Here is a 14714-nt window from a genome sequence, read left to right as displayed (position 1 = left end):
ATGACTAACTGAACTCATTGGCCTAGGCATGTTTGGTAAGGGTGCACAGCGCAGCAATGCAGCAGGCTTACAGGATAGTCGAAGCCTGCACACAGTTGGTAGTGTGTCTTGGGGACAGTGGGACTGTCACACTAACCAGGTTACCATTCTACAAGTACAACTTAGCAGCAGGGTAGAGCTGTGGGAACTGAGGTTTTCCCCAGGCCACTTCAACACAACTGCACTAACCACAGTTTAGATGAGAAGTGTGTGGTCTCCATAGAAACCCTGCCTAGAGAGTGAAGGGCTAGGACACTGGGAAGACTTTAGAACTGCGGCTCCTTCTGGATTCCCCAGAGGGTATCTGTACTCTTCTTCAGGTGGGCCTCTTCCTCAGGAGTCAGTGTCGCCTTCCCAACATCTGAGATTCCATTTTGTCCCAGGATACACCGGGACACTGAGAAAGACATCATCATTGATTCCATAGAGACCTTTAATCATAGTGGAAATGGGATGTGCCTGCCTAAAGTTCTTCATTATGCTCTGTCAACCTCCTGCTGGTGAACCTCCTTCCACTGCTCCTTATCTGTATCAGTGCCCAGTTCTGGGTTCAGACTTCAAGGAAACGCCGACGACGTTCACACCACTCCACACAGGCACACTGGAGTCTCCATGCTCTCCCGTGACCCACTGGTGACAGCTCAGCGGGTGAACTCCCAGCCTTTCCCCCATCAGGTAACAGAAACGAGCTGAATCCAGATGCAACTACTTCCAATAACTCAGCTTTTGGGAAAGCCACTGATTTTCCAAGCCATGTAGGTCAAGATGTCCTACATCTTGGATTTGAGACAATTAGCAGCTTGCACTGTGGACTGTACTTCACAATGTTTGGAATGATGAACTTGAAGATGTTCGCGTTTCGCTGGACCAAATTGAGTCGGCGGCTCTCTGCCTCTTGGAGTTTGCAGTCACACTATAGTCTTTGCTGGAGACAATTGTTGGTGTTTTGAGGAAAAGGCTGCTATACTTGAGATCCATCATCTCCCCCTGTCTTCCATGACACCAACAAGGGCAAGCTCATTTGCAAAGTCCTTCATTACGATACCAATGGCACAAGCCATGCCAACAGCACCAACCCCAACAACTGTAAGCTTGTTCTAGCGGACCTGTTCTTCCTTAAGAAGATTCACAATCTTGGGTTGCCATCTTGGACTTTGACTCTTTTGGGACCACTGGTGCATGATGGGCGCGACAGTCAAGCAGCATCTGCGTGGCCTGGGCTCGGCGACAGTGTCTCCAGCATCGTAACTTCACTTTTATAGCATCTTCTGGTCCATGATTCAATCATCTTACAAAATTCAAACATAGAGATCAAAAAGATTAAACTATTATTTAAGTAAAACGACTGCTTAGAAGATAGTCCTTAGTTTGTAGCTACTTTACATTAAAAACTCCATTAGTAAGAACCCTAAGTCAGCACTTCAGTCAATTTTATAGATACCATTTTGGGAAAAAAAATCATTTCTTTGGGTTACATTTCGTATTTTAAAGCAATCACTATATTATACACAGCATGTATAAAAAACATTGTCCATCATCACCCTTGCATGGCTCTTATCCCCTGGCCGTACCAGTGGGCTCATGCCAAGGCATCCACATAGATGAAGCAGAAGCTTCTCCTTTACTTTTAAAATCAGAGCAACTGACCTACAAAACCCACCGAAATTAGAGTGCTGGAAATTGTATTATTATTGAGCCAAACTGTAAACTAAGCGTATCAAGTAACTGGGGGGAGGGTTTTTGTTTGTTTAAGTGTAGAAAACATTTATCTCTTTAACCTACTCCAAAACTTCTGGTCAAAGTTCCATATCCAAGACGATTAAAAATGATTAACAAGAAGGAAGCCGCATCCTCGCTTTTGTGACACTGGTCCACTGCTTTCTTCTGCCCGAAAGCCGCCCTTTAGTATTTACCATTGAGGCACGCGCCGGCTAGAGTAGACCGGAGGTTGGGTGGAAAGGTCTATCTTTAAGTCTTCCACCGACTCTATGGTTCCCGCAAGGCTTGATGGGTAACAGAAACTTGGCCTCCATTTTGCTGCTGGCAGTGGGCACGGAAGGCTGAGGTTCCTGCTGTCGCCATGGGTCGTCGTCCTGCTCGCTGTTACCGGTACTGTAAGAACAAGCCGTACCCAAAGTCCCGTTTCTGCCGAGGGGTCCCCGATGCGAAGATCCGCATCTTTGACCTGGGTCGGAAGAAGGCAAAGGTGGACGAGTTTCCACTCTGTGGCCACATGGTGTCCGACGAGTATGAGCAGCTCTCCTCTGAAGCCCTGGAGGCCGCACGCATCTGTGCCAACAAGTACATGGTGAAGAGCTGTGGCAAGGACGGCTTCCACATCCGAGTGCGGCTGCACCCGTTCCACGTCATCCGCATCAACAAGATGTTGTCCTGCGCAGGCGCCGACAGGCTCCAAACCGGCATGCGAGGTGCCTTCGGGAAACCACAAGGTACCGTGGCGAGAGTCCACATCGGCCAGGTCATCATGTCCATCCGCACCAAGCTGCAGAACAAGGAGCACGTGATCGAGGCCCTACGCCGAGCCAAGTTCAAGTTCCCTGGCCGTCAGAAGATCCACATCTCCAAGAAGTGGGGATTTACCAAGTTCAACGCAGATGAGTTTGAAGACAAGGTGGCGGCAAAGCGTCTCATCCCCGATGGCTGCGGAGTCAAATACATCCCCGAACGTGGCCCACTGGACAAGTGGCGAGCCCTGCATTCCTGAGGACTTTGCTGGCAGAAAAGAAGTAATGATGAGGTTATAGTTTGAAAAAGTTAATTCCGTTCATAGAATATAGACTGTTACTTTGCATATTATAGTGTAATACAATGGGAAGTACCTGCCTTAAGGAATAAGAAAACTGCAGTTTATAGAGAAAGAATTTGCTATTTCGGCCCATGTACTTTAAATTTTTGGAGTATACTGCAGTGGAGCAAACGTTTTGTTGTGATGCTGTTGTTATTTTGGATTAAGAATGGCTAGAGGAGTTGGAAGGCATGTGGGAAAAATCCTTGTTTATATAGAATTAAATATGAAAATCACATTTCAGCAGTAGCTTTGGTTGTTTTCCTTTAAACTTGTCAATATTATTTTTAGAATTACCAATAGCCTCGGGTTATCAATCTTAGATCAGTTGGGTGTACTGGAAGAAGATTTTCTAGACAAGCCTTACCTTGTTCCACACTCAGGAGACAATGATCCAATCTTTTTTTCATCACAGAAAGGTTATAGGTGACAACAGAGTTTGTACTGCTTGTTTTTGGGTCCCGGTAGAATCAGCAAAGAAGAGAAAATGACACTAAAGCAGCCATCTGCTCTGAGGGGGCCTGGGAGAGGGTTTGTAATCTGTTGCTGTTTGTCCAGTACTAGAATTAAATTGATAAAGCAGGTGATTTCACTTATAGTTTAGAAACGAGATAACCTAAAACTGCTGGGTTTGCACTATTTAATTCTGTTGATACCTTACTTTTTGATTTAAACTTCCAAATGTTAATCCTGGAAATAGAGCCTTTGGTTTTCCTCAGCTAACAATACATTTTCAACGACAACATACTTAACAGGAGCAGGAAAAGGGGGAGTAAACTGGTGGGTACCTTGCTTATTATTTTGCATTTATGTCAGTTCTTCCCCAGGCAAAAGTTACAGCAATCTGACTTGTCCCTGTAAGCTACTCCTGTGTTTGCACACTTAGTTACTATTTTAAGCACTGACAATACACAAGTAATTTTCAGCAAGTAAAAACATGAATTCATTCAAAAGGCTCTTCAACATAAATACTTACCTGTCTTTTTTCACGTGGTCCTCTGACAGCTGTTGTAATTGCCTAGGAAGTTAGTTCATGTGCACTTAGGTAAAGTTTAACCAAATATTTTGACTCCAGTGTGCATTTTAAAAAAAATTTTGACATGTCTAAAAACCAAAAATTATTTAAAAATACAAAAATCCCCTATCCACAATCAATCTCTTGTTTACCTATAAATTACCAATGGCATAAAATTTTTGTCACTGTGTTCACCCTTCTTTTTGGTTTCAAAATATATGGAAGATATGAAAAGAATCAAGGCTCTGCCTAGATTGGTTCCCTGCCATCACAAAATAAATCTAAAATACTAGGAGATAGAAAAGCAGAAATACAAGATTTTACATCATGTTAAAAACTGCTGGGTAGCAAATGAATAGAACTAGAACATCCTGAGTGAGGTAATGCAGATCGAAAAGGACATTGTACTCAGTGATAAGTGGATGTTAGCCAAAAAGCACAGAATACCTAGGATAAAACCCACAGAACCTAAGAAGTTTAAAAAGGAGGAAGACCCATGTGAGAACACTTCAATCCCACTTAGAAGGCTGAACAAAACACATCAGGCAGAGGGAAGGAGGGTCCTGGGTGGAAGGGGAAAGGAGAATAGGATCAGGTATGAGAAGCATGTAGATTCGAGATGTCTGATGGATGGGAGAATGAATGGAAATATGCAGCCTCTGGAGGTGGTGGGGCCCACTATAAAGTATCAGAGATCTGGGAAGTGAGAAATTCTTAGGACTCAATAGGGATGGCCTTAGCCAAAATGCCCAACAGTGGGGAGAGGGAACTGGAAAGTAGAGGAACAGGGTTGCCAATCCTCAGCCAAAATTTCTGACTCAGAATTGTTACTGTCTAAAAGAACTGCAGGGACAAAAATGAAGAGACTGAAGGAAAGACAGTCAAATGACTGACCCAATAATTCAACTCATGGTGGGCCACCAAGGCTGGACACTTACTGATGCTATCTATGATGTGCTTGCAGACAGGATCCTAGCATGGGTGTTCTCTGAGAGGACCTGCCAGCAGCTGACTGAGAAACACTCACTCATTGGACTGAAGTTAGGGATCCTTATAGTTTAATTAGGGGAAGGATTGAAGAAGCTGAAGGGGAGGGAGACCCCATAGGAAGACCAGCAGTCTCAACTAACCTGAACCCCAGGTATCTCCCAGATACTGAGCCACCAGCTAGGCAGCATACAGTTGCTGGTCCAAGGCCCCTGGCTCATAAACAGCAGAGTACTGCCTTGTCTGGCCTCAGTGGGAAAAGATGCACCTAATCCTCTAGAGACTTGAGACCCTAGGGAAGGGGGATGCCTATGGGCAGGACTGGGAGCACCCTCTCAAAGGCATAGGGGGAGGAGGAATAGGATGAGGAATTATAGGGGGCTAGGGGGCAATGGGTGGAATGTAATTAATATAAATTTGAAAAAACCTGGGTAGATGGTAGAAGATTTAGGGGAGAGATTTGTGCAGCATGGGTGTGTGCATGAATGTATACTGAAGTATATTATATACATAATACGACTAGAAATGTGCCTTGGGTAATAAGGTTTGTGTGTGTGTGTGTGTGTGTGTGTGTGTGTGTGTGTGTGTGTGTGTTTTCATTTATGTATGGAGCTCACCAATTCCTGTTAGCCTAGCTAGCTAGTTTGCCCCAGGGATCCTCTTTTAATGCTTCTAAATTATCTGAGTTACAGTTGCTACTATCCCTGCTGTTTTTGCATGTACTCCGGAATCCAAGTCCAAATGCCAGTTCCCATAGTTTTCAACAAGGACTTTGAATAACAAGCAATCTTTGAACATCTTATCTCTTGTTTTGAGGGTCTTAGCAGGATCTGGAGGTTGCTAACATGATAGACTGGGTGGCCAACTTGCCTCAGGATCTGCCAAGCTCTGGCTTCCTAATTGCTGCTGGAATTCTAAGTAAGCCACCATGTCTGGGAACTTCCTGGGTGTTAGGGACAGAACTCCTGTCCTGATTGCAAGAGCAGCCATTTTATTGGGTCAGCTATCCCTCCAGCCACTTCAGGTTTCTTTCTTTTCCTTCAGTTTTGCACTATATGTAATTATTTAAATTTTTCTAATTAAACTTGATTTCAGATGTTGGCATTGTATGTGAAGACGACAGAGGGAGCTTTCTGGGAGTTGGCTCTTCTGCCATGTGTGTCCTGTGGTGTGTCCTGTGGTTTGGAGGCAGGTGGCTGCCCACCCACTGGGCCATCTCACCTGAAATCAATGATTTTTTTTTTAAATCCTTTTAATTGTTGAAGTAAATGCAGTTTCACAAATTGCTTTAAAAGTCATGTTTTGTTTTTTCTAGTTTCTATGCTATGATTTTGTTTGATATTTCTGATTTTAAGGGTTATTTTAATTATTTGAAAAACTTGATGAGAACTGTTTAGAACTCTTATTTTTACTCAAAGTGGAGAGTTTAATTAGGAGCCTATATTTAGATATTTGTATTATGCACAACTACAGTAAAATAGTGATTTTACTATTGGAAATACATATATACTAAATTCAAGACAATACTGCCCAATAAAACTGTTTCATTTATTTGACTGGTGATTTTCAGTTTTTATGGAAAACTGAATAAAGACCATAAAACCAGTGGGACTATCCACTTTCGCTTTAGTTAGAAATACTTTATTTCAAAAGGTGATCCTTTTGTAATTAATTCTTAGACCAAAAAAAGTAAAACCCTGGTATTATATTAGTCATGTTTAGCTTGGAATGTTTTTAAAATTAAAATATATATCACCTCTAGCATGAACTGTTTGTAGGTAACACTAAAGAATATTTATACTCTCTTAGCACCCCTGACATAGTTCAAGCAGGGCTTTCTGGCTTTTAGAATGCCACTGTTGACCTAAGTCCCAAAGATACTATTTAGTACCAAGCAAACCTGACTTAAATATTTAACTTAGTTTGTGCATCATGATCACTTAATTTACACTTAAACTACTATGAAGGTGTGGTTGAAGAGATGGCTCAGTGGTTAAGAGCTGTTCTTTATTTTACAGAGGACTGGAATTCAGTTCTCAGCTCCTGCAGAGGCAGCTCCCAGCCACAATAACTCCTGTTTCATATAAGAAGACAGACTCTTCTAGGCTCTGTGGATACCTGCACTCACTTGCATATATCATATCCATATATATATATATATATATATATATACACACACACACACACACACACACATATATACACACAGACACGCACACACACACACACACACATATATTTATGCAAGTAGTATAAAATGTGCTCAAAAGTTAAATCTCCAAATTATAATTTAAAATGTCTCATTTAATAATAGATATGAAGAAAAACTCTAAAGAGACTGGATTTTAATCTAAGCGTATTTTGCTGGGATAAAAAGTATTCTGTTTTCACTAAATACTTTATACATGACCCATTATGGGGATTTGCTGTATTCTGCCCAGATATGAACTCTGAAGGACTCCTTGTGTTTCTAGTTTTATTTTTCAAAAGTATGTTTACCTGACTATTAAAACCACTACTTTCATTGGTATATAAACTGCTTTTCACAGACTTGTTTCATCTGAAAGGTTGAGAATGAATCTAGTTACTCTGCACAGGGGTCTTGTCATTTTTCATTTAGTCTCCTCTCTGAGGGCTGGAGTTCAAGGGCTGAATAATATAAAGCCTCCACTTTACAATATCCTAGGGATGGAAGCAGGGTCAAGGGACACAGTCTGATGGATGCCAGGTTTGACTCCTCTTAAAATATCATTGAGTACTCTATAGTAATGCTCAAGCAGGTCATATGTGCAGCCCACACTCCTGATGTTGTGTGCTTCTTATGCTTGGTTGTGGAAGAGGCAGCATCTTTTATACATTATTTTGGTTCTTATAGGAACAATTTCTTTTTCTAGTTCTGATGAGATAGAAATGGGACATAGACTATCAGAAAGTGGTAATTTTATTTTACTTGAAAGTTTGAATCACTGAAGTGAAACCAAACCAAATCAAATCGGCCAACACCACTTATTCTGGTGGAGGTCAGAAAAGATAGGCAGGATCTTAACTTTGTTCATTGCCAAGACTAGGGTGGCCTTGGTGGGGACAGAGTGACATGGTTCTTGCCCTTGGGATAGGGCTCAAGTTTGAGTCTTTACACGTGGTAATGGCTGCTGTGGGCATCAGGCTTCTCTGTGTAATAATGAATATATTTTCTGGACCCACTAGCAGAGGAGGACTCTTTCCTTTGCAGGAATGTCCTTGTTAACCGTTAATGACTTCATTATATTTAGAAACAGAAAGTCCAGGAATTGAGGGTGTGGCTATATCTCAGCAAAATGGTAAACACTGGGACCTTCAGGACAGCCATTAAAGCTATGGGAAAGAATTCTGAATTTATGAGTTTGAAAATATATAGTTTCTCAACTATGCAAAAAATAAGGATACAATATGAGTTATATGGGGGGCTTGATAAGTCTAAAGGAACAAAAGCAGCTGTCCTATGAGCCAACTTGTTAGAAAATTACTAAGGAGGGAGGGAGATAAGGAGATTTAGGAAGTGGTGATCTCAGGAGATTCCCCTCAGCCATTTTTTTTTTTTTTTTTTTTTTTTTTTTTTTTTTTGTTTAGGCTTACAAAGGCAGATAGATTCCTGAGTTCATGGTCAGCCTGGGACAGAGCAAGGTTAGGCTCAGGTGTGGTGGAAGTGGTAAGTTTTTATCCAGCTGTCTTATCACTTGTGCTTAGCAAATGTAGACAGATCTCTGAATTATTTTTTGATGTTAAGAAAAAAAAAATGTATGCTTGCCGTCATAGGGTGCTGATTGATAAGATAATCTGAAGGAAACCTGAAGTAAATGACTGGATTGATATGTAAAATAAAAGACTGGACCTGTGTTCTGCAAGAGCTGAGCTATTCAAAGAATTTTAGGATAAAGAGAGGATTACTTGGAGATCAGACACACACACACACACATACACACACACACACACACACACACACACACACACACACACACACTAGCAGGACATGGACAGAAAGATCTCTTAGAATAGCAAACAAGACACGGAACATGGATAGATAGAACTCTTAGAATAGCAGGCAGGCCATGGACAGAGACGTCTCTTAGAATAGCAAGCAAGCAGGATACAGACAGAGAAATCTCCAGAGAGAAAGCAGGACAGACTGGAAAAGCTGGATCAAGCAGAACAGGTTGTCAGCTTGAACCCATGATTTGACTTGGAGTTGTTCTTTTCGAAGCTCCCAGACACCACTCCCCTCAGAACCCCTCTTAAAGCAGGCCTTGGCAAGTTCAACACCATTTCCTTTTATCATTTTGCCCCATGAAATGATAATAATATGAAATACAATAGGATAAAGTAAAACTCACAGATTGGAATATGATAAATCAACCAAACAAAAAGTGACGAAGAAATGCATGTAGATGTGGAGATCCATGCATTTGCACTCAGAAGAATCCCATAAAACAAAATAAAAAACAAAAGTGGAAGCTATATATAAAGGACCCGTAAAGTAAAAGAGAACAAAAAATGCTCAGACTTAGCATTATGAGACAAAGAAACTAAAGATAATACTGAGTTCATTTTTTGCCATCCACTGCTAGCTTTGTCTACCCCTAGAAGGATTTTTCCCCTCCATTGAGACCCCCTTTGAGAAAACTATTCCCCCCTCCCATGTGCAAGCGGCTATCAACTGGAGATAGCTTCTCAATCAGGAATGGGGCTCGTGCCTACTTCTCCTTTCAGCTCTTGGATCCCATCTGGTACACACTGGTGCAGACCCTGTGCATATTGCTTGAGTCTCTGATACATATATGTATCAGTCCTGTTAGTTTAGAGGGCCTTCTTTCCTAGGTGTAGTCCATTTCCTCTGACTCATATTCTTGCCACTTCCTTTTCCAGATGGCTCCCCAAGCCCTGAAGGGGGGAGTTTGCTGGAGACACTCCATTTAGGGCAGTGTTCTAATCTCTCACTCTCTGTACAGGATCTGACTGTAGGTCTCTGTATTTGTTCCCATCTGCTGCAAAAAATAAGCTTCTCCGTAATGGTGGCTGAGCAAGTAACTGATCTATATCAACATCATTAGGAGTTTATTGCAGCATCCTTTTAGTAGTGCAGTGATACTTGTTTTTATCCTAGGTCCCTGGGTTTTTGGTGACCTAAGAAACCTTGCGTATAGGCTTTGCTTTGTGGAGAAAGCCTTAATTAAAATCAGATATTGGTTGGCAAGTCCCAAAAAGTTTGTGCTGTTATTCCACCAATGTATCTGGCATGCAGGTCACTCTTAAATCGAAGGGTTTGCGGCTGGGTTGTTTATCTTTCTTCTTTGATACCATGCAGAGTACCTTCCAAAACAATGAATCTGTAGACATGAAGGTTATAGGTAGGTCCTAGTTCACTTTGTTCAGTGAACTCACTTGTCTTCAGCAATAAAGTTCAGTTTGTGGAGAACTACCAACAGCTTCACCAACAGCCTGGGTTGTTTGGGGGTTAGCATGGGACCCCTTTGGCCAACAACCTGATTATATGTAACCTATTCCTGATACTGGAAGTTTCATTTGCTTACAAGGGATAAATAGGGGGCTCTCTTACTTGTTGTTTGGCAGTTTCATTTAGATCACACACACGCACACACATACACACACACACACACACACACACACACACACACACACACACACACACACTATGGGAAACTTCTATTGCATTAAGTTTCTATATGGCCCCTCAAATGTTTTATCTTAGTTTAGTCTATCTCCTTGTATTCTTACCCAGACCTAAGTCTTTTCCCCTCCTCCCTTTTGATCTTCCCATTTAAGCTCACGCCCTCATCTATAATTATTTCTACTGCCTAGTGAGCCCCCCATGTCCCATCACAACTCCAAGTTCTTTACTTTCTACATAGAAATACATGCTGTATTTATTTTCTGGGTCTGAGTTGCCTCATTTAACATGATTTTCTTTTCATGGTTCTAGTCATTTACCTGCAAATTTTATAATTTCATATTTTTAAGATTTATTTATTTATGTATGTGAGTACAGAGTCACTGTCTTTAGACACACCAGAAGATGGCATCAGATCTCATTACAGATGGTAGTGAGCCACCGTGTGGCTGTTGGGAGCTGAACTCATGATTCCTGAGAGAGTTGCCAATGCTCTTAACCGCTGAGCCATCTCTCCAGCCCTCATGATTTCATTTTTTTTTAGCAGTTGAGTAATACTCCATTGTACATATATACCACATTTTATTTATCCATCCAGCTATTAATTTAGTACTTGTGTGCTTTTCGGAAAGTTTTTTTCTGAGCCAATGAGTTCAGGAATAATCCATACCTTTTCTTCCATCAGGTTCAGTGTTTCTGTCCTTATGTTGAGGCCTTTTGTCAATTTGCAGTTGAATTTTGTTCAGGGTGATAAATATGAACCTATTCACATTCTTCTATATACAGTCATCCAGTTTGATTTGCACCATCTGCTTTTCACCATTGTGTATTTCTGCCTTCTTTATGAAGACATTGGTGTGTGAACTTATTTCAGGGTTTTCATTTCTACTCCATTAAGTGAAAGTCTGTTTTTGTGCTACTATTGTGCTATTTTTATTATTATATTTCTCTAGTACAATTTGAGGTTGACTATTGTGACATCTTCAGTAGATTTTTTTTTAAATTATGCTGAAGTAGTTTACCTATTCTGTGGTGTGTGTGTGTGTGTGTGTGTGTGTGTGTGTGTGTGTGTGTGTGTTCACATGAAGCTAAAAATTGTCTGTGAAGAATTGTGCTGGAATTTTGATGAGGATGGCTTTAAATCTGTAGAGTGGGCAGGATGGCCATTTTTATTATATTAATCCTACTAATTCTTGTGCATGGTAGGTCTCCCCATCTTCTGATATATTCTTTGATCTTTTTCCTTTAATGTCTTAAAGATTTTATTATGAAAATCTTTATCTTGCATGGTTAAAATTACTACACAATATTTTACATATTTTGAGGCTATTTTGAAAGACATTGTGTCTCTGATTTCTTTTCCAGTCAATTCTAATTTGCATATGAGAGGGCTAATAATGTTTGTGCCTTGATTTTATACCCAGCTGCATTGCTGAAATTTTTATGAACTGAAGAGTTTCCCATTGGAATTTTTATTGCCATTTATGTATATTATCATGTCACCTGCACATGAAGACCTTTGACTTCTTCCTCTCCAATCTGTATACCCAGGGTCTCCTTCGGTGTTCTTATTGCTCTAGCTAACACTTTTAGTTACTATGTTGAATAGGTATATTCATATAGTATGAATATTCATATAACACTGTCTTGTGGACAGTCTTTTCTTATTCCTGATTTTAGTGGACTTGCTTTGAGTATCTCTTCATTTAATTTAATGTTGGCTATAGGCTTACTGTAAACTGTCTGTATTATATTGAGGTATGTTCCTTGTATACCTAATCTCTTCAGGACTTTCATCATGAAAAAGGTGTTAACTTTTATCAAGGTCTTACTGCATCAAATGAGATAATCATGTATATTATTGATTTTTAATCTGTTTTTATGGAGGATTGCATTTATTGGTTTATATATGTTATCTACCCTTGCATTCTAGGAATGAAGCCTATTTAAATATGATGGATGTAGTTTTGATGTGTTCTTGGATTCAGTTTGCAAGTATTTTATTGAGATCCTTTGCATCTATGTTTTCCTGATAGCACCTTCTATAGAGCTGGACTTGTAGATAGGTATTGATTAAATTTGACTTGGTTTATTGCCTTGTTTGTTCCTTGACTATTTTTGTTTGCTTTGTTAGTTTTTTGACCTAGAAGTGACGGTATTCTTTTTATGTACCTAGAATGATATAAAAGCAGGCTGTAAAAAATAAACCCACTTCAGCTGCAGATCTAGTTGGAGTATGTTATAGTGATATGCAATTGTCTTTTTTCTCTTCTCTTTATTTTTGGGGGGGGGATATTTTTTTAATTTATATTTCAAATGCTATCCCATTTTTTTCTGGTTTCCTCTCCATAATCCCCCTTCCCATTCCCCCTCCCCCTGCTTCTATGAGGGTGCTCCTCCACCCACTCATTCTTTTCTGCCTCCCTACCCTGGCATTCCCCTACACTGGGGCATCAAGCCTTCACAGAACCAAGGGCCTCTCCTCCCATTGATGCCCAACAAGGCCATCCTCTGCTGCACATGTGGCTGGAGCTATGGGTCCCTCCATGTGTAATCTCTGGATGGTGGTTTAGTCCCTGGGAGCTCTGGAGGGCCTAGTTAGTTGATATTCTTGTTCCTCATCTCCTTCAGTCCTTTCTCTAACTTCTCCATTGGGGACCCAGTTCTCAGTTCAATGGTTGGCTGAGAGCATCTGCCTCTGTATTTGTCAGGCTCTGGCAGAGCCTCTCAGGAGACAGCTGTGACTCCCTCCCTGGGGAATCAACCCAGTGACTGACTGAGTTGGCTTGGCCATTAGACTTCACATTTTCCTTGACAGAAGTATTTATTTCTTTTAGCTCTAGCTTATCGACTGACAGCCTTCTTGCATCTCTTACAATCTGCTTTTTGGTGATACTTGCATCAGAGGTTCCTGTTCGAAGTACGGTGTTTTTCATTTCCAGTGTTACCTCAGTTGGGTTTTCTTTACTGATTCTGTTTCTACTTGCAGGTCTTGAACTGTTTTATTAATTTCTTCTACTGTGTTTTTATAGATTTCTTTAATGGATTAATTCACTTCCTCTTTGAGAACCTCTAATATATTCATAAAAGCTATTTTGAAATCCTTGTGTTTAAGGTGCATTGCACATCTGAGGACCTGCTATAGTGAAATCGTTGTTGTAGTGGACACATACTGTCCTGGCTGTTATTGAATGTATTTTTGTGATGATGTCCCAATATTTGATTTGGGATGTTTGTAATGCTCATTGCTGATAGCTGGTATTGTCTTTCTTGGGTGTGTTTTTCTTTTCTTGATTTTGTTGTTGTTGTTATTGTCCTTTTAGTTTTTAAGACAGTGTGATGGTGCCAGATGTGGCCATTGCGGTTTTCAGGTAGAATGTGTTTCTTGGTATTGGGAGCTGACAAATGGAGATGGGCTAAAAGTCAGGGAGATCAGGGTGTCACAAGGAGTCAAAAGCAGGATATACCACCAGGATCTCCATAGTTCATTGGGAATGGAGGCAGAGAAGACTGAGAGTCCACAGCCTGTAATCAGCCACAGAGCTGAGCATGAGACTGGGGGACTAGATTTTGAGAAAAGAGGAAGAACAAAGATCTGAAGATCTCTTACCAGCTTCTCTGGCCCATCGGGCCCTAATTTTTGTATCTTATGGTTGAGTTGTAAATGATCCATAACTATGGCTAAGGCTATGGTGTTTAATCTGAAGCAACACTGAGTTCTAAGTTCCATTTTCTAAGAGGATTGACTTCTGAAGCAAAGAGAGTGAATATCATGCAGGCAAGTAACGTGGCAGGCAAACATCATCCGGGGTATTTCCTCTATGATGCCAGATGATGGCAGAAAATGAAAGAACCACTTTAATATGATTTCTGTATTGGGTTCACACAGAGAGGAAAGATACTCTAGTAGCCTTTAAAGAGATAACAAACTGATCCCTAAGAGCCAGCATTTGGCTATGAGTGCATTGGAGCTAATAAGAGCACCGTAAAGATAGCCAGTATCTCACCAGATGTGGAAGGGAAATTGAATATTATCAGTTTGTGCATTATGTTGTCAATAACCTATATCACGGGACAAAATAGAAAAAAATGAGAAAATTATAGGAAAAAATAATTTTCTCTTTTTGGATCTAAGCAGATGAAGCCATTTTATTTGCAATTTATTTGGGGGATTACAGTAATGGAGCTTAGACTTGAATGGG

At 40.7% G+C, this 14714-nt stretch overlaps 1 protein-coding gene and 1 pseudogene across 2 annotated transcripts; one reads left to right on the top strand and one right to left on the bottom strand.

The window, feature by feature from the left end:
- Positions 1–305: 305 nt before the first annotated feature.
- LOC308437862 (L-lactate dehydrogenase A chain-like) lies at positions 306–1191 on the bottom strand (annotated as a pseudogene). Its single transcript has one exon. The product of its transcript is annotated as an L-lactate dehydrogenase A chain-like (transcript).
- Positions 1192–2119: 928 nt separating this feature from the next.
- On the top strand, positions 2120–2764 carry RPL10L (ribosomal protein L10 like; the record flags this gene model as incomplete). The annotated part of the gene is made up of 1 exon (XM_080929620.1): positions 2120–2764. The coding sequence occupies one exon, from the start codon at positions 2120–2122 to the stop codon at positions 2762–2764; it is 645 nt and encodes a 214-aa protein (XP_080785746.1).
- Between the last annotated feature and the right edge of the window lie 11950 nt (positions 2765–14714).

The sequence above is a fragment of the Micromys minutus genome (assembly GCF_963924665.1).
Source record: "Micromys minutus genome assembly, chromosome: 1".
Classification (NCBI taxonomy): domain Eukaryota; kingdom Metazoa; phylum Chordata; class Mammalia; order Rodentia; family Muridae; genus Micromys; species Micromys minutus.
This window is presented reverse-complemented; position numbering and strand designations above follow the sequence as displayed.